At 31.6% G+C, this 20937-nt stretch overlaps 1 protein-coding gene across 1 annotated transcript in view; it reads right to left on the reverse strand.

Annotated features, from left to right (window-relative positions):
- The window catches only part of NCAM2 (neural cell adhesion molecule 2), a 177888-nt gene that overhangs the window by 64922 nt on the left and 92029 nt on the right, over positions 1 to 20937 (reverse strand). Inside the window, exons 9-10 of the mRNA XM_022574728.3 lie at positions 7936 to 8123; positions 4472 to 4568 (exon numbers count right to left, since the gene is read on the reverse strand). Of these exons, the coding sequence (XP_022430436.2) occupies positions 4472 to 4568; positions 7936 to 8123 (285 nt within the window). The remainder of the gene's footprint in view (positions 1 to 4471; positions 4569 to 7935; positions 8124 to 20937) is intronic.

The following is a 20937-nucleotide window of genomic DNA, read 5'->3' on the forward strand; positions in this document are numbered from 1 at the left end:
TAATGATAGATATAACAACAAATGTGTTTTTACATATTTTTTCCTAATTTGTGAATGCAACTTTCTTCTATAAAATAGGTATAAATATCACATGTAATTCATTGAACTACTATGACAATTATGAAGATGAGTACTCATGATTCAATTTAGCTAATCATTTCTATCTCTTCTTACTATAACTTTATATAGCTGTTCTTTCCCAACAGAGATAATGGCAAAATAAGTGGGAGGCATGGAGGTGAATTATGCAGCTCATGAGTATGAGTGGCATCCATATGCCTATTTCTATACCCTGTTATATTTTCACTGTTACTGAAGACTGTATCTCCATTGTTAAGAACAATGCTATCATCATACTTATTAAGAGATTTAAAAGAAATGTCTAAATAAATTGCTATATTTTAGAGTGAAAATTATACCTGCATATTTTAAAACATTAGTAGTGTGTGAATAAATGATTATTTAATATGAAAAATGCTCTTCTTAATATTTTGAAGCAACTTACAGGATCATATATCAAAGTATGTATGCACATATGAAAAAGATGCGGCTATTTATTAAGATAGTCACCTGTGTTCACAAGTTATGTTGCTTTTCTAAAGCGGCTCTATCTTATGCATATTTGTTTATTGGCCTTAGTTTCTTTCCTTTTTATTCTTTTTCCTTTTAAAATAAATGTATATTTATAAAAAAAAAATTGCAAGAATAGTGCATGGAACTTTTCCTTTTAATCTGAACTATTTAAAGTAAGTTGACATGATGCTAGCTTTAGCATTTACTTTCTGCAACACATCCTCCTACATAAGATCTATGAAATAATTAAATTGCCATCTAATCGAAAGATCACAACCAAATTTTACCCTTATTCCAATAATGTCCTTTATAACAAAAGGATGTATGCATGGAATTTATTTGTTATGTGTCTTTTCCTTAATCATTCCTTGCTTTTCATGGCTTTGACACTTTGAAGGCTAGTTATTTTGTAGATGGTACCTCAATTTGGATTTGTCTTATATTTCCTCACACTATATTCTGATTATGCATTTTTGGCAAGAATATCACAGCTGTTATTCTGTGTTCTTCCCATTGCCTCTTTTTGATAGTATGAAAGTTTAATTTTCTCATTGCTAATGATATTAACTTTGATCACTTAATCAAAATGGGATCTGCTAGTTTTATCAGCCGTAAAGTTACTATTTTTCCCTTTGTAATTAACTAATAATTTGGGAGTAGGTATTTTAAGACTATATTGATTTTTTTCTCATCTAACTCTCACAACCTCTTTACCAACCATTGATGTTCCTTAGCTGAATTAATGTATATTCTGATGTTTGTTAAAGTTGGATAATGGATGTTTCTAACATACAGCCATCCTTTTTTTAAAAAAAAAAAAAATTCTTTCTTTATGGCTCAACACATTATTCCAGGCTTATCTTGTACTTCTCTGTCCCACTCCTAGAATCAGCCAATTTTACAAACAGCCCTGGTTACTCCCAGTGAAGAAGGGTACTTAGAAACCAAGATCTATCTGCCAAGTGTGCTCTTTCGTTATTGGGATGTTGTAGCTCCCAAATCATCTCAGTGTGTAGAATTTGCTCAGAAATTGTTTTCTAAATCACATTCCTGACAAAGGAAGCTCCTTGTAGAAGTGGCTGAACACACACACACATGCACACACACACACACACCACCTTCACTTCTTTTCTCGATTCATCTATGTACATAAAACCAGAGTACCCCCAATAACCAATCATCAGCCCAGGGTCATTCTAATTTTTGCCTTTTCCCTATCTCTTCTCCAAAGGTGAAATAGCTATATTAGCTATATTAGCCATGCTAACCCTACCAACTTTGCAGAAATGAATCATCCATCACTGCCCCCACTCCTTTATTTAAAACTGTCCTTACTCTGATCAGGTTCTAATACTCCTCTCTGGGTTGCTGTTTCTGTTTTAAAACAGGCACATCCTTTTCACACAGCCATGGCTCCAACACTGAACCACTGAAGACCCCTTAACTCCATTTCACTCCCTTCAGGATCTAGCACCCTATGCCAGGCTGCTGTGCCCTACCCCATTCACATACAAATGCCTACCTTGCTCAGAGGTATGACAATTATTCAGGAGGGAAAAAAGGAAGGAAAGAAGGAAGAAAGGAGGGAAGAAAAAAATATTTTTGATGCAAAATAATTTAAAATGTAGCTTTTCCTTTTTTCACTGACTATGTAGTACAAAATTTCATGCTAAATTTTGCCTGTTTTAATTTATTGCTCTTTGGGAACAAAGTAATATGTTACAGTGTAAAATAAAATAAGTCAAATAAGATTGACCTTTTACTAGGTGAAATAGGCCAATGACATATTGAATGGTGGTGTTAACATATATTTTGAAATATTTAAATTTCTATATGTTTCTCATAATATTTCATTTAAAATCACATTATACTTTTAGTGTTTCAATTCTGTAGGAAAGGTTTAATTTTATAAGCATTAAATAAAGTAGTCTCCTCAAAGGAATCATATTCATAAATACTGATATCTAAACGTATGTTTCCCACCTAAGATACAGTGTCTAATTCATTTTTATATCTTCATAACAATTTCAGTTGAATATATATTTTCTGAAACAAAATTTTAGCCTGTATTAGTCACAAAATTTTGGAATATGAGGATAATTGCAGTATTTGAGAAATATTTCCAATAACATAATAACTCTTATCTTGAATGAACATTTTCTGTTTTTTATTATGGTGGGAAAGAGGGAAACTCACTAATTTCAAATCTTCATTAGAAAGATATGTATAAAATATATTTTTTAATGAAAAATACTACTGTAAGTAATGTGAGATATGAAGGTACATAGACATTAGTATTTCCTTGAATTTAATAAGATTGTTTAAATATCAACAGTATAATGTTCTATTTTTCATATTTTCTTAGAATTATGAACTCTCAAAAACTGAAAAAATATATTTGGTCATTTATCAAGTTTTACCTTATAGAAAACTGGGTCATATACATTGCCTCATAAAAAAAGGCAATATATAACAGTACATCAGTATTAATATAATTATACATAAATATATATAGTAATATAATAATCATATGTCTAGTTATTATTTATAAAAAGTTCATACTAATTAAAAGAACATTGCCTAATTTACTAAGGCTTGGAATTAATATGAGTAATGAATTCTTCTCACCATTACAGTTGATACTTCAATTTACTGTCAATGAATTTGATGTGATTTAACATGTTTCATTTTCCTAGAATTTAATTTGCTTGTATTATGGTTTATTCAGATGCCTAAATGTGTAGCATCTACTTCCAATGACTTTCACTGAGATTAGTTTTCTAATGACTTCCTGGCAGACAGTGCACAGTGGTTTATTTCCTTCCTTATTTCATCCCTCCAGCCTCCTTTCCCTTCTATCTTTACCTCTCATCTTAACTTTTTCCTTCTTGTTTCCTTCCCTAAAACCCTTTCACACAATCTTTCTCTCCCTTTTCCCCCAGTGTAGTAAAATAAAACTTGAATTGGAGTATAGCAGGTTTTCCAGTTACATAATAATTTGATTATTATTAGCTTTGTAAACTTTTAAAGTTCCCTTTTGATCTTTACAACTAATGACTTATTTTGAGATATATTTACAAATCAAAAGAAATAAATATCATTCATAACAATATAAAAGAATAGCTACATATGTGAACTCTGAAAAAGTTTTAAAATATTTTCATGGAAGTTATTTATTCTATCAAAACATAAGATTACAGTAATTTTCTGATATTTCTTGACCTGGACTTAGAAGACAATAGATCACATTTTTGCATCATCTGAACTTTGCAAAGCATAAAAATGGATACTTCCAGATTCCTAATCAGTCTTGTAAAACATAATGGCAAATTCTATAACTATATGTGCTTGTATATATTCACATAAATATAAATAAAAACATATCAGGATTTCTAGTTAAAGTAAATTTTAATCTACATGATATTATTTTTATATCTTTAAGCTTTAAGGGAAGAACTGGAATGCTTTTATATATACAAAATGAAACACTTCAGTAAGTTACATAACTCTAAATTTTCTATTTAGCTTAAAAATAAGGTTACTATTTGTTCTTTCAAATTTAGAATTTTAAAATAGATTAATTTCATTTTCTCTAAAGATATCTTTTGATTTTATTTTTTGACAAGATTCTTACTTTACATGAAATGTAATTTGATGTCTTAAGACATACGTTTCCTACTTTTTTAATAGATGTGTCATATATAAAGTTAGGGGAATTAGAATCAGGGTTAAAATTAATCTTGAAGTCCTCACTATATATCAGATACAACTGTTCTAAATTTTTAAGCAGCAGTTCTTTGTTTCTAATAATAACCTGTATCAGGATTATCAAAATGTAAATGCTATTTGCTTCCAGAAATATTTTATGAATTCTCAGAAATTACTGTGCTATACTTACCAGCCAAAGCAAGAATATATTCTTGAAATCTTGTTCCTATACGGTTAGTGGCTGTGCAATTATATCGTCCAAAGTCATTGTCAGATGTAGGTGCAATCTAAAATAATTATAATAATAAAAATTCACAATTTTAAAACAATATCACAGAAATTTTAAAATAGCCTCTAGCATGCCTTACCATCTTTACACATATTCAATTATTCACAACTCCCTGCCGTAACTCTTTTTTCTGTCCTTTCAAGATGTAATCCATGGATCTGTACTACCCATAGGTCCAGGTAAATTATAGTCTACCAATTTATTAAGTAAATGCCAGTATTTTGTTACATATATTGAATAGAAAAATCATTAGATATTTACCTATGAAAGTTCAGAAAGTAGTACACAGTTTGGAAAATATGTATTCTGTAATTGCTACAGACCTGACTTTGAAAATAGGAATCTTGTACTAAAAGCATTGTTAACTCTTTGTTTTCTAGGTTGTAGCCTAAGATCAGGCAGATTTAAAGTTAAGAAAGGCTCGAAATATGTCAGCTTTCTCTTCCTCTTATGACTTTATTGAACATAAAATACTAACAAAAGACGAGGACCCATTGAAAAGAAAAATCTTTCCAGGAAGGCATTTTGCAAGGAAATATTGCCCTTGTGTAGCAATTCCTGTAGATAGGCACATTATCTTGATATCTAATAACAGTATCTTGCCTCCATTTCTGTTCAATTCCTATAATTCTCTTTCAGTTTAGGTGGAAAATAGCTGACCTCAGTCCTTACACATTTGAAATCCATAATTAAGTTAACATTCTGGGATTCTATTGCTGAATGGTGGGACCAACCCTGTAATTATAATGTACCGAAATTCTGAAGTATCAATTCAGAAAAGAGATTTGATGATAGTAAAGATATAATTTTCAATCCCAGTTACTATTATTAAGAGAGAATATGCTTACAACAAGAGTTGCTGTTAATTTCAAGTCTGTCCCCAAAGGGAGAAATGGTTTTGTGATAATGGGAGGGTATTAACTAAAAGTGCAATTTTGAGGTCCATTGAAGATGATAATTCTGAAAGAGTACAAAAAAGCTGTGTCATTCATCTTCTAGTCAGCTGTCCATCTAGGAATAGATCATACGTTTAAGGACTAGAGGCTTTAACAGCTCTTATATAAGTACTTCTAAGTGACTAAAATATTCATTTTTCATACATTCAGGTTTTAATAAATTAGGTTAATTTAACTCTAAAATAATTTTACTACTGAGAAATGAATTTGACCAAAAAAATGTCTTTATTCTACAGGCATATGAGAAAGTCATTTGTATACCCCATAGGGAAGAATGTGTACTGAATCACTGCAACGCAAAGACACGATGGCCGTGACAAAGAATCCTGACTATTGCACAGCTCCTCAAGATTAATGAAGTAACGTAAATATACGTATTTTAACTGGAATAAAACTTTAAAAAGCTCAATTCAGTTGTTTTTCTGTTCTTGGGAGTTTGCCTATCAAAAGATAAAAGCTTTATAATTCTACCTGAAATAATTTCTTTATCGTGTTTTATGATTAACAAATACAGAAAACACCCCTAGTAGCACAGACTATTAAAAACACACAGATCTAGACACCTGGGCCAACTCATGTGCCCTGCAGTATATCTGGTGTATTCTAGGAAAGCAGTAAAGTCCAATAGTGGTTGTACACCCAATTCCAGCACAGTGAAATAATAGATAATTTTATCAAAATAATATACAACAAAGATACATAATATATATTTATTTTAAATATTTAAGTGTTTAAAATATGCAAATTATTGTTGATATTTATCTAATAAGTGCTAGAAACATCTACTTATGATACCATTTATTCATATTTTAATTGCAGTCAAAATAATTCAAGTTTACTTCAGATGTTGGGCTTTGATAGAATATAGCAGAATAACAAATGTGGTTTTGAACACCAAAATATAAACTGAGAGTACAACGTTAATAAAGGAGTTTGCAAGTCTTCTTCCTAAACCTTCAAAAACTTGATTTCCTCTTTCTGTATATTCCATGGTGAGAAAATCATTTATTTAACAGTTAGCATCTTTACTCAGGGCAAGGAACAATACAGATGATCCAGAGCAGAATATTATTCCAATCAACCTATTAGAAACCTCCTGCATCAAATTTTGTTCATATATTGAAAAGTTGTCCTCTTACCTCAAGGGAGTGCCTAGGCAAAACAAATGAACAAATTTGGATATCCTTTAGAAATGCATTTATTGGCAATAACCCAAAGGATTTATAGACTGTTTTGTTACTTTCAAAAAATCGCAAATTAAAAAATGAGTATATGTATTTAATCAAAGAACCTCAGTTTTCTGCTATGGTTAAATACCTAAAATTTCAATTGAATCTGGCCAAAGTCTTTGTGAAATTGAGCTCCCTGTCAATTTGCCAATAGTTCTTCTAATACAGATACAAAAAAACAAACAAACCAAAAAATAAAAAATAAAAAAATTGAAATTGAAATAGCTTTAGACAAAGTGGCTTAATTACCAAACAGTCAGCTATCCAAACATTTGGGGGAAGTGATAGCTAAATCATTCTATCAACTAAATGTTTCACTAAGTCCATTTATTGGGTGGAAGTGTTAATATGGCACCAATGTGAATACCTTTAAGTTAATGTGGTATGGATCTCAAATGTTATTCGAAAACATGCATCTTTAAAATTTATATATATTGAATTAGTAGAGAAAATGTAGCATCTTTTTAGCTAAAAAGGTTGTTTGAGGAAGATTCCTAATTGTTATGAAAGCATCATAAATTGGGAGGCTTGATGATCATTGTCATAGACTTATATAAACTTTGGAAATTGATATACACACACGTAATCTGCAATTATTAAATTAAAGGTATTGTATTCAAACAGAATTTAAAGGCCAGGCACTTGGCAGTATAAAAACAATTATCTACAATCTTAATGTAAAATAATAAAATAAAATGAGGCAATGAACAAGTAAATCTGGTTTATTTAGGAACATGTAAATATGTAGCCAGTAGATAGCATTTATATATACCAGTCTAAGGAGCAGGAAGGTGTAACCACAGACTCAGTGTCCAGTAGCAACACTGAAATTAAACATTTGGCCCTCAATAACTGACAAATTACTCATTCTTTCTCCCTATATTTTTCCTGATATAATTGTGTTTTTTTTCCAAAAATAAATTCATGAAAAATAGTGGCTTTTGCTATATACCCATATTACTATATAAGTAGTGAGACATTAACCATTAACAAACCATAATCCAAATGCATAAAATTTCCCTCGAGTAAGTAAACATGAAATATATACAATAGGGTATATGTATATTATAGGATAGAAATATATATTATATATTAAGATACTAAGATATTTAAACATGTTCTAAAATAGTAGATAACTGCTAAAGTAATACAATTTGTTGATATGTACATGAAGACTTACCTCTAATATTATTTTTCTCCCTGCACTATATGTCTTTAAATTAGTGGTGTTTTTAGCTGGCAAGACTAATTTCTCTCTTCTCCAATGGACTGATGCTGGTGGATTAGATTTCACATCACAGCTTATATTGATTGGATTTCCTTCCCAAGAGTAATAAATTGTTTGGTTTGATATGAACTTGGGAGCATCTGTAAAGCAATATAATATAACATTACAGACCTTTTATTTAAGAGAGTCATTTAATTAGTATAAACAATAGTAATCATTACTGACTACAAAAAGAAGCCACAGCAATTCTAATTTCATATATTTACTATGTGATATCAGAAATAATGAAAATATATCATTTGACTGTTTCATCAAATCATTTTAACATTAATATAAAAATATTCAGTCAGCCAATTATTAAAATATGAAATATTGACACTCAGAGTTGTTTGATTTTAATAATCTGACAAAAATTTCCATGAAGTAAATTAATGGCTCTCTACATATGTGAAATATATTTCTGAAACAACTCATAAAGTGAGAGTTTAGGATAAAACAAAATTTGTGGTCTTGTGTCATTTTTTTAACTTTGTCCTAGTCATATAATTTCTTCTATAAAATATTTTAAGGCAGATATAAAATCTAAATTGAAATGGCAATATCACAACTAAACAACAAATATTTTCCTGAAATGTCATTTCCAGTTTTTAATAACCAGGTATGTTTAATTTAATTTGAATATTAATCAGCTTCTATAATGCTGTGTCAACTGTCAGGCCCCTACACCAGACCTCTGTAATGATAGGTAAGAGAAAATAGAAAATACATTATAAATGCATTATATCATTTTATTGAAGAAACCTAATTTTGAAGACACAGAGACGGTTTTTAGTCGTGTTCCATTCAAGAACTATGACATAGCCCAAATGCCAAGCAACCATAACTTCTCTGAGTCTCAATATCTTGACTGTATAATTGAGAGGATTCATTTTACAAATTTCTACATAACATACTCTTAAGTGGTAGCTAAAACGTTGCTGGTATTTATACTGATTATTGTTGCTACTAATATTAACTATTTAAAATTTAATATCCCTCATAAGTTATCAATTTCAAACTGCCTAAATTAAACCTATTGTTTTACTACTCAAATTACTTAAAGATGATCTTCTACTAATTTTGTTATATCAACAGATTATATATCAGATACGTAATATAAGAATTATAATCTCCAGTACAAACGCACAAATAATTATTTAAATATTATTGTCCTATACATGTTTTACTGTATTTTTTAAATGCCAATCTCACATAGAAGCATGAAATATTCATTGAATGCTTTCTATATGACAATAAGCTTATACATTTTATTTCATTTCATCTTTTTCATGACTTTGTGAGGAAGGTGTTACTTTGTCATAAGCATGAGGGATCCGGAGTAAGAGCTATCAAGCTTTTTCTAGTACAAAGTTGTAGGCGTGGTATGTGAATCTGGGGCAATTTTAACTAGGGTCCATTAAATTTCTATTCAACCCAGGAATATTATAATATTCACTACTAGCAATGTGTTGGTGATGCGGACTTTATCATACATTATTGAGGAGAATATATTTGGGACAATTCCTCAGGAACACAAAAGCCTTAAAAAAACTTTGTAATCTTGATTTTGCAAACTAGTCTTAGATATCTCTCCAGAGAAATAAGTAGAAATACTATCAAATGTTAATATAAAGGACTTTTAGCACATTGTTATTTTAATAACAAAATCTCAAAACAACTTAATGTCCCACAAAAGAGGATCAGATAAATAGTGACACATATTGGCACTTAAGTGTGCTAATATTACACAGATGTATCTGCTTATGGTTTTCCCTTAGCTGCAATGTGTCTGTCCTTCCCTTTACCTGGCTGCGTTCAAAACTAAGCTCCACGCTAACTTAACGCAGCCTTTCCACAACCTTCAATTGTGGGTTAGTTCCCTTACTTTGTGTTCCCACAGATCCTATATTCTCCCTCAGCATGGTCATAGAAATTGGAATGATCTATTGATATATGATTGTTTCTCCACCAAATGATCTGAATCTTATGGTTTTAACAGATAAAGAAGATATGGTATATTGGAGTGGGGTCCCTGCCAGCTCCAACGCCACCCTTGCCTCGAGTCGTTTAACCCACCTGTTAGCAATCCCACTACTGGGCATATACCCTGAGAAAACCAATATTCAAAAAGAGTCATGTACCAAAATGTTCATTGCAGCTCTATTTACAATAGCCCGGAGATGGAAACAACCTAAGTGTCCATCATTGGATGAATGGATAAAGAAGATGTGGAATATATATACAACGGAATATTACTCAGCCATAAAATGAAACAAAATTGAACTATTTGTAATGAGGTGGATAGACCTAGAGTCTGTCATACAGAGTGAAGTAAGTCAGAAAGAGAAAGACAAATACCATATGCTAACACATATATATGGAATTAAAGAAAAAAAAATGTCATGAAGAACCTAGGGTTAAGACAGGAATAAAGACACAGACCTATCAGAGAATGGACTTGAGGATATGGGGAGGGGGAAGGGTAAGCTGTGACAAAGCGAGAGAGAGGCATGGACATATGTACACTACCAAACGTAAAATAGATAGCTAGTGGGAAGCAGCCACATAGCACAGGGAGATTAGCTGGGTGCTTTGTGACCGCCTGGAGGGGTGGGATAGGGAGGGTGGGAGGGAGGGAGACGCAAGAGGGAAGAGATATGGGAACATATTTATAGGTATAACTGATTCACTTTGTTATAAAGCAGAAACTAACACACCATTGTAAAGCACTTATACTCTAAAAACAATGTAAAAAAAAAAAAAAAAAAAGAGGTCCCTTCAGGAGTTCTGGCCGCTGACTAACGGCCCGACCCCAGCCGGGACCTCCTGGTAAGACTATAACTAGTGATGTTTGTACAACCAAAGACTCTATTTTGTGCTTTAAGGAGAATAAAATTGACTATGTTTTTTTTTAAAAAAAAGAAGATATGGTATTGATATATATATATATATATATATATATATATATATATATATATATATACAAAATGAAATGTAACTCAGCCATAAAAAAATGAAATCTTGCCATTTGTGACATGTATGAACCTAGAGGGTAGTATGCTAAGTGATGTAAGTCAGACAGAAAAAGACAATTGCCATATGACTTCACTTACATGTGAAATCTGAGAAACAAAACAAATAAACAAACATAACAAAACAGAAACAGACTCATAGATACAGAGAAAAAAATTTCAGTTGCCATGGGGAAGGAGATTAAGAGGAACAAACTTCAAGTTATAAAATGAATAAGTCTCAAGAATGTAATGTGTGTATAGATGGCCTGAGGAATATAGACAGTAGTAATAATCTAGTAGTAATTTTTATGGTGATAATTAGACTTATCCTGGTGATCTTCTCCTGATGTGTAAAAATATCAAATCACTATGTTGTACAGCTGAAACTAATGAAATATTGTAAGTCAATTATACTTTAATAAAATAAGATTTGTCTTGGTCACAATTATATACCTGATGGCTTACACAATGTAAGATGCTTACTTGGTTCTCTAAAACTGTACATTAAATTTACTGGATATTAAACTGTCAGTTAATTTTTAATTCAGTAGTTCAGTTAAATTGAACAGAAGGTATTTTCAAGGAGAAAAGGAAAGAAAAAACTTTTTCAAGACCTGGGAAGATTAAGTGCAAAACCTAAGAATGTATAACTAATTAGGGTGCAACCGTAAGAGAAGCCAAACTTCCCGATATTCAAAGTCAAAAGTTAAGCTATATCTATATCCATTTCTAGCTCTAGCTCTATCTATAAGATATTTTATTACTGCTTAATCTATATGAACTATAACCTCTTTAGCATTATAATATGCTAGAGAGAGGTTTATAAATAATGTATTTGCATGTAATATATATACCTCAATATGAAAATCACACACATTAATGTAACTATTAATACCTGACTCACAGTCTACTCTGTCCGCAATATAGCATCTGTGTGTATGTGTATTATATTATTATAACTTAACCATAAACTTAGGGCATAATTTGGCTTTTCTGAAAAGCAAGCAATTGCCACTAATTGCTTGCCTGATGATCTCAGTGGGAATTTAATTTGGAATTACTGATGCTGCATGCAAACGTGCTACAGGCAAAACATGCTATACTGAAAGCTACATTTAAAAATGTATTTGAGGTGTGAGGCAGGAAAGTACTGATAACTCCTCTCTACAATAAAACAGAAACTAAATTCTTGTACATTGTATGCTTTGTAAATATCAAACCAGTAGCAAGGCAGCCGTAGTCACTGCCACAAGGTTGGCATGTTAATGAAATCGAACAATTGTTATTGGGCCACTTTTTGGAAAAGGATGTGCCTCTGGCAGAGGCAACACGTGAAGACTTCAGGCTAAACAAATGTAGCCGGATCTCGGGTTGGTAAACCCAAAATTGTAATTTTCAGAAAATAAGGCCTTTTCAGAAGAGTAAGGCTTTAACATCATGAGAGGCTTGAAATGTTGTATGGAGGAAATACATTTTGGCAGTTAAAAAGAAAAACAAAAAGCCTAGAAGAAGGAAGAGGAATATGCCATGAGTAGAACTGTGCAAAGATCAGAATTGATGAGATATATATATGCAGATAGGAAGATAGGCATAGACAAAGTTTCACCTTGAAGTTGCATTCTTTGCATTCTTTGTCTAGGTTTTGTGCCCTGTATTCTATGCATTGGGAAGATTAATTCCTGACCCCATTAACTATAAAGCTATGGAAACATCTCTTAAGGTACTGTATGTCCCCTCAATCATATTAACTTCCAAATTAAAATATTTTACAAATTATAATGAATATAAATAACTTTATTGGAAGAACAAATTTTTTATCTGAGAAGAGTTGAGAAGAAAAATAAGAGAAACTTGAAAAGTAACAAATTCCAAATATGCCATTCAAGCTCCTTACTGTCTATGTCCATGGCCTGCTTTTAGCAAGAATACTATTAGGCCAGTTTAGTAAGAATAACATTATCCTTGAAATTTAATCAAGTTCCTGTTAGTAATTTTCCATCCATTGACTCTTGTCATTCTGCTCATTGGCTATAAATCCCTACTTGTCCTTGTACTCATAGTTGTGTTTAATCTTTCTGCTCCATTGCAGCAGTCTTGACCCCTACTGCAACAGTTTTGAATAAAGTTTTGCTTACCATTTTTAACAAGTGTCAGAATAATTTCTCTTTGACAAAAGAAAGGTACTCCCAAGAAAGGTAATTAAAAACAAACAAAAATACTTGCTTCCCTCTCTTTAAGAGGAAATGACAAAGACAGATCTGAAGCAAATGTGACCCTGATAAGAACCATTGAGTTGTTTTCTGTAATTTTGTACATGTGAAGTGTTTGTTAGAGTTAGAATTATTTTTTAAATGTATCACACACACAATAAAAAGTATACCCCAACCAAACTTTCAGACAGGAAAGATGGGAGATTTATACCCAACTGAGTGAATTCATCAAGTTCTCATTGCAAGAAGAAGAGATTTTTGTATTTATAGTATCTAAATGTGAACCAAGCTAAACTTGCAACACTTGTGCACACGGTCATTATAAGTTCTGCAGAACTGGACTGATCTCATAAGATCTAATATCTGGAAAGGAACATGGGAATCTTTATTTTACATACAAGAAACTTTGTTCTGGGATACTTGGGAAGGCTGTGGCAGAGCCAAGATCACAGTCTGGCTCTTTATATTCATTTCATGAAATCATACCGCTATGCCAATTATTATATTACTAAGTATAAATATATTCTCAGGGACTAGTTTCTATAGATCATTAACAATGTTACTCAACATTGGAATTAATGTTTGAAGTGATTATACCAAGTAACCAAGGAAGCATTTTATTAAGTCCTGTATACTATATTTAAGCAATAAAGTAAAAACTTAATGCAGATTAGAATGATTTTAGTGAAAACACTGCACATTAGTACACCCACTTATGTCCAGGTGATGCCAAGAATGTGAGATAATTAAAATCATCAGTTTTCCAATTTCCATGCTGTTGTACAAGAAGCTAAGATATAAAAATAAATATATTCTGGGGAATGCCAGTCATTTTCCCCACCCTGGATTTTATGGCTAGAACCATGTTTTGGCAACATATTCTTGAATAAAGAGTGCTCAGATAAAAACTCAGGAAAATTAATCTTACATATGAAAAAATATAATCTAAAACTAGAGTAGGAGAAAGAGAAAGAGGGAGAGGGAGGGAGGATGGGAAGAAAGGAGGAGGAAAAGAAGAACCAGGACAAGAAGACAATAAAATATATTTTCGCCTGGTTGTATAATTTACATTTTACAAATGTTTCCTGATTTCATTCTATGTTCTCTTCTGGGTATTGGGAATCAAACATTGAACATGAAAGAGATGCTTCCCTCACCATCTTGGAGTTTTACTCAATTATATATGTTCTCTCAAGATTATTTATTTTATAACTGAAGGTAACTTGAGATAATTCACAGGTATGTTTACATCAATCTCAGCAACAAGACACAAAAAACTGAAATAATAAACTATAAGTTTAAGATTGTGAGCAGAGAGATAACACATTGTTTCCATATCAGAAAGTCAAAGACAATCCCCTAGATTCCAGTTTGGTAACTTTAATATACCATCTATTTTGAATTAATAAGAAATATAATCTAGTGTATAAGGTTAATTTGGTTACTGCTTATATACAATATTTGTATTTCAAAGGTAATTTTAAAATAGTGCTGTCTAGCTTTCTTGTGATTAAGAAATTATGAATATGCTAACTCATAGTACTTTTGCTCTTGATCATGACAAGTAAATTCTTACACTAAAAAAATAACAAAAAAAACAATTGCCTAAAGTAAATGGAAGCTATCATCTGACATCTCAATAAAAAATAAATTTCATCCCCAAGTGGGCATATTTACTAATATCTTAAAATATAATTGCCTTTTAAAACACTTAATTATATTTTTTATTTAAAAATGAATTTACTATATATTTTTTACATCAAGAAAATTCACAGGAATTTCCCAAGTAGAGCTCAATATTCAACTTATTAGGATATTGATTAATAAATTAGGTTATTATCTGTTTCCAAATCACTGTTGAAACATTAAGATGTGAAAATATATTACATTGCTTCCATCATTGTTAATTCCAACATGTGCTGGGCAATCGCCAATTTGAGTATGGTGTCTTCATATCTGAACCTGATAGTTACAGTTTATAGATATTTTGTTAAATTATATTTCACATGTATTTTACTTGAGTATGTACTGCCCCTATTAAAAGAATGCTCTAGACTATAATGAAGACTAAGGGGATTTTGTTAATAAAAATACCATACATAGGATATAGCAAAAAATGCTAGACATAGCTGCAAAAATATCTTCCATATTCTAAAAATGTCAAACATAAATACTAGCATGTTTCTCATTCTGCACCTTTCTCAGCAGTGAAATTCTGATTCTTTCATATGTAAATGAATATATATGTATATTCGTATATTCATATATATATATATATGAATTCATTCTACAGTGAACACAAATATGCATTATTTCAAGGGAATTTTGAGTTACCTGTTTTATTTTTTGGGAGACATTAATTATTCAGAATTAAATTGTAAATGCCTTAATTTTCATGTTTTAAAAATTTAAGTCACTGCACATGAAGTAATATGCTTGAGAGAAAAAAAAAAGTATTATATTTTTTCTTATGTTTTCAAGAAAGCTAAACTCATCTTTAATTCTGACAGTATAGTGGTATCATATATTGTACTCGATCCTTTAAACAATGGCCTTATTTTTATTTGAATTTCTAAATTAGATCCATGTTACCATGAAAAGGGTGATGCAATTCTGTTTTTTCTACATACCTTACTCTTACAATAACTGGTTTAAAATTTAAGTATTCTCTATGGGATATTGAGAGTAATTTGCATTTTGTTTATGTTTTGGTTGTATTTGGTTTGATATTTTAACTGTTTATTTTTCCATTTATTCCATCATCCACTTCAAACACTGCTATCATAAGGTGCCTTGCAAAACAAAATAGTAAAAATTTTCTAAATATTAATGATTGAACTGATTACACATTTCTAATCAAAATAATATCAAAGTCTGTGTCTACTGACACTAAGCCCTTAGCAAATGCTGGATATAATTGTTTAGCTCTAAAGGTTTTGTCACCCTGACTTTTCCTCAACAGCGTATTTTGAGTTTATAGGGGAAAGAATCAGATGCCTAAGGCTTCCTCTTAAAGATTCTGAATGTGAACCTCTGGGAAGGGCAGCCACTGCACTAATTATCCAAAATTATTATTGTGTGTCTATTTTATACTAAGCACTGTTTAAGTGTGGGGAATTCAGGCCAACAGGGAATCCTTTCTAGTGGATCAGGCAGATGCAAAAATAAATAACTATACCGCAAGGCAATGCATAGCACAACTGAAGTGGAATGCATAAGGTTCCTGTCTCAAAAGGAATTAGCATTGGCCCTAATTAGGATGTGCAGAGGAGGCACAGGGAAATCTTCCCAAAAGAGGATGAATTTTAACCTCTAACATTTGTGAGCATATGAAATGTGTTGAACACAGTGCTAAGTGCTTCCCATGGATTGTCACAAATCTTACAATCAGAATCTGGACACACACACACACAATAGTGGATGAACTACACTGGAAAAGAGAATTTTGCAGTTGCTGTTTATAAGTAAAATACTGTATTAGAAACAGCTTCAGGCCTGCCATTGAATTTAAGTTCCACCTCTGCCAGATAACAATGAAGTTGCCTTTGTTTTCTGTTTATTAATTTGGATTTTAGGTTTTCTTTTCTTTCTTTCTTTTTTATTATAGAATTATTGAGTTGAACTGGTTTCCTTAATCTCTAAGAATCTACTAACATAGAAAACATGAGTCTGGCACAAATTTTAAAAATGTAGAGAGAGTTATAATATTTACCAATCTTATATTTACCACATATTGGTAAATATTATCTTTGGCAGTGAACCATATAAAAGGTGACATTTGCTTTTGGCTAGAATTATATAAATCTCTTGGGTAATGCTAATTGTTTCATGTCTTTTAGTCTCTGGTACATGTACTCATATGAATATATATATAGGTATTGAATATATTGAATATATATATGTATTCATGAATATATAATGAAAATGAAGAATAATCCCACTTTACTAAATATCATTTTAATAAGTTAATATCTTTAAAACCAGAGAATTCACAAGAGAAAATAATACAAGAGGTCCTAGGTGGTGAAAATATTGGAAAGTAGATTATTTTTAGGCTTCCATATCTTCTACTTAATGGTTACATGATTAATAAAAATGTACATATTACTGCATAGATTGTAAGAAGGAGATCTTATAAAATTGGATGTAAAGTGAACACAGACTTTAAAAATCAAGGAACTGTGTTCTCTTCACTATTACCACAATGGAAAGATCTAAGGAGACATTATTTAGATTTAATTAAATGGTAGCTGTATAGACTAGAGCATTTCAACATACTTCTATCCATGACCTTAACTAAATCTCTATTTAAAGTTGCCAGCCTAAGAAGAAACAGCAAAGCTTGTCAGGATCTGAATCTGTCACTTCCTCAAAGTTGGAACCAGGAAACTCATATTCCAGGCACACCAGGAGACGTTAAAGAAACTTTTAAGACTGCCTTCAGACTTGATGCCGAGTTACTCCTGCTTTGATAAATGCCCTATCTTATTTTATTCCTTTCCTTTCCTTTCCTTTCCTTTCCTTTCCTTTCCTTTCCTTTCCTTTCCTTTCCTTTCCTTTCCTTTCCTTTCCTCTCTCTCTCTCTGTTTCTCTTTCTCTCCTTATTACTGAGACTTAGAGCTGACAGCAGTCATCACTGCATTCCTGTCACTATACAGGATTTGCTGACTTGATTACTTGCTTAATACAATCTTTTCACCTTCTCTTGTCATTTCCTCTGAGGCTCTGAAGTCTTTTTTTCTTTTTTCTTTTTTTCCTGAAAACACAGGGTGGTTGGTACCTGTGACCTGTTTTAGCTCTTGCTGAGTGCTAGCTGGATTCCTGAATTCTGCCAGTGCATGAGAAGGCTGGAGCTGATCACAAAACACAACACAAGCTGTGGGAACTGAAATATAAAAATCTTTTACTTGAATTTTTACAGGTTCATAATTAATTAAATCAGGCAGCTCACTTTACAACCTCACTATCTACAGTACTATCCATTTTGTGAATAAAATTGAAAAGCATTATTAGGGTAAGCTTTACAATCAATGAAAACTAAATTTAAGTCTTTTAAAATCATATTGTTAACATAAATATGTATGGTCCTTGTAAAACAGTATTGGGATTACAGCAAATCTGTCTTGCATGCTCTCCAGAAAATTTACAGACTTCAGTGAAAACACTGTCCTCTCTTGTAGTCATCATACTTCATGGTATAAAATTTTCAAATTTTTCTTTAATATTAAAGTTTAAGAACTACAAATACTAGCAACAATACTTTTATTTTGTAATAGAATATTCGATTTTAAAAGTTTTGACATTCATTCCTCACCATAAATCACAGTATATAAAGATACCATTTGCTTCTCTCCATGCTATTATATATCTGGTCAAAGCCATATTCATTACCTGGTCAATTTTAGAAACCCCATCCTTACTGGCTTACTGGCCTACTAGTTTCTATTTTAAGATAATGCTTAAACCTTTCCGAAAGATTCTCTTCACACCTCTTAAATCAAAAACATTTATGATGGTTTATAAAGTTCGACACTAGCTGGCCTATGCCTGCTTCTGTGACCTTGTCTCCATCCAGATCCAGATTAACTTTGTTCCTTAAACCCTAACCATCCCTGACTCTTTCCTGCTTTCAGTCCTTTGTACCCCGTCTAATCACTTTTTTGTATATTTCATCTTAAAGTGGTTGTGTGTGTTCCATCCCCCTAATTAAAACATAAGTTCCATGAGAGTAAGGATGATGTTGCTTTTCTCACAGTCTGTACAGCACCTGAATTTATATTTGACACTCAGTAGATACTCAGTAAATAATAGTTAACTCAATGAATGAAAACCCAGGACAAGTATGTATTCTAGATACTATCACTCCATTTAACAGAGGAAGAAAAGTGTGCCAATGTTTGCTTGACTCTCCTAACATCACGGAACTTAGTCCTTCAATCCTGTGTTAATCTATAGTAATACCTTGCTTTTCACAGACTCTTATTGCCTATTTTGTGAAGAAGCCAGCCCTTTAAATTAGCTAAGAATTAACTGCACATGTTTTTTTCTTTTAAATGTCTAAAATACCTTGACACTTTTTTTTTACACTTTTTTCAGTCATTGAATTTTCTCATTTGATTTATGCAGAAGGAAACTACCAAGGGAATAAAAACTAATATATCCTTTGGCACATTTAGAGGATAATTCAATTAATAATTTCATAGATTCAGTTCTACTGTATGTTCACTCATATGCAGAATCAGCTATGGCAATTAACTGGGTTCAGTCCATGTGTCATGAGAATTCTAATGGTTACACGGAATACTAAATTAGATGTGTGCTTACTGCCAACTAACCATAGCACTGGGTGTGCATTTTCTGTACTAAATTTGAACAGCCAAGTTATGCATAAATCTCAGCATATTTTATAACTCTGGAGTCATAAGTGTCATTTATATTAAGATATACCTATATGTGACTTCTTAGCATATGCTGAGTTTCTCTTTAATTTGTTGTTAGTGATTTAAGTATTAAATCACTGTTTAACTTTTCTACTGATCATAAGAAAAGTTTTATCATAAGTAAGGTGAATTATTCCTCCTTCTACTAATACTCTTCTTTTCTCTTGTCCTAATCTCTTTCCTCCATAAAGCATACATACAAATACTAATAAAAGTATTGTACTACTTATGGCTATTCTGTTCCCTATTGTTGCTTTATATAATTGAAATCTCCAGAAAAGACTACAGTATTTTAAAGATTATATTATTATTATGCACAATTTCATGTGTAAATTTAGGATACAAAGCTTAAGTGAATCTCTTTCATAAAAAATTCTGAATTATCAAAAGAAGGATGATTGGTCATACAGATATACAGTGTTAAAGTCATTTTACAAATAACAATAATATTAGTTTCTTCAGAATCTGATTTAGCAGTAGCACATTCTGTAACTTATGTAATTTGTGCTTATTAATGTCAAACAAATTTAAAGTTGGTCACTATCATTAAAATTGAAAAGAAAACTATCAAGTAAAATGTAAATTGTTTATCTAGTGATTTAATTTCATGTCTAGGTTGTTAATTTTATATGAGGTAAAAATAGTTCCACAGGGCTTCCCTGGTGGCACAGTGGTTGAGAGTCCGACTGCCGATGCAGGGGACATGGGTTCATGCCCTGGTCCGGGAGGATCTCACATGCCGCAGAGTGGCTGGGCCCGTGAGCCATGACCGCTGAGCCTGCGCGTCCGGAGCCTGTGCTCCGCAACGGGAGAGGCCACAACAGTGAGAGGCCCACGTACCGCAAAAAAAAAAAAAAAAAAAAATAGTTCCACAAATTTAATTCATTTCTTAAACTCCCCAAGTCTATCAAACCCTGATGACTTTAAAAAAAAATCAAAAGCAAATAAAAACACTTCCACTATTGTATCTTAAAGTCCTTGATTGTGCATTCTAGAATGTTGCTTATTTTATGCATAATGGAATGACTAGGTCACAACAATAGAAAACAAGCAAGAAAAACTCAGTATTATTGTCTTCATCATCATCACATCATCAACATCAACATCATCATCATCATCATCCTAATAAAAACAAGACTGGAAATAATGATGACGATAATAGCTAACATGGTGCTTATGACAGTTATTATTTTAAGCATGTTATATAATTAGCAAATTTAATCACAATGAGATCACATTATTATTATTATC

This window comes from Delphinapterus leucas, chromosome 4 (genome assembly GCF_059928025.1).
Source record: "Delphinapterus leucas isolate spDelLeu-1000000601 "Yukka" chromosome 4, BTC_Dleu_Yukka2, whole genome shotgun sequence".
In the NCBI taxonomy this organism is placed as follows: Eukaryota; Metazoa; Chordata; class Mammalia; order Artiodactyla; family Monodontidae; genus Delphinapterus; species Delphinapterus leucas.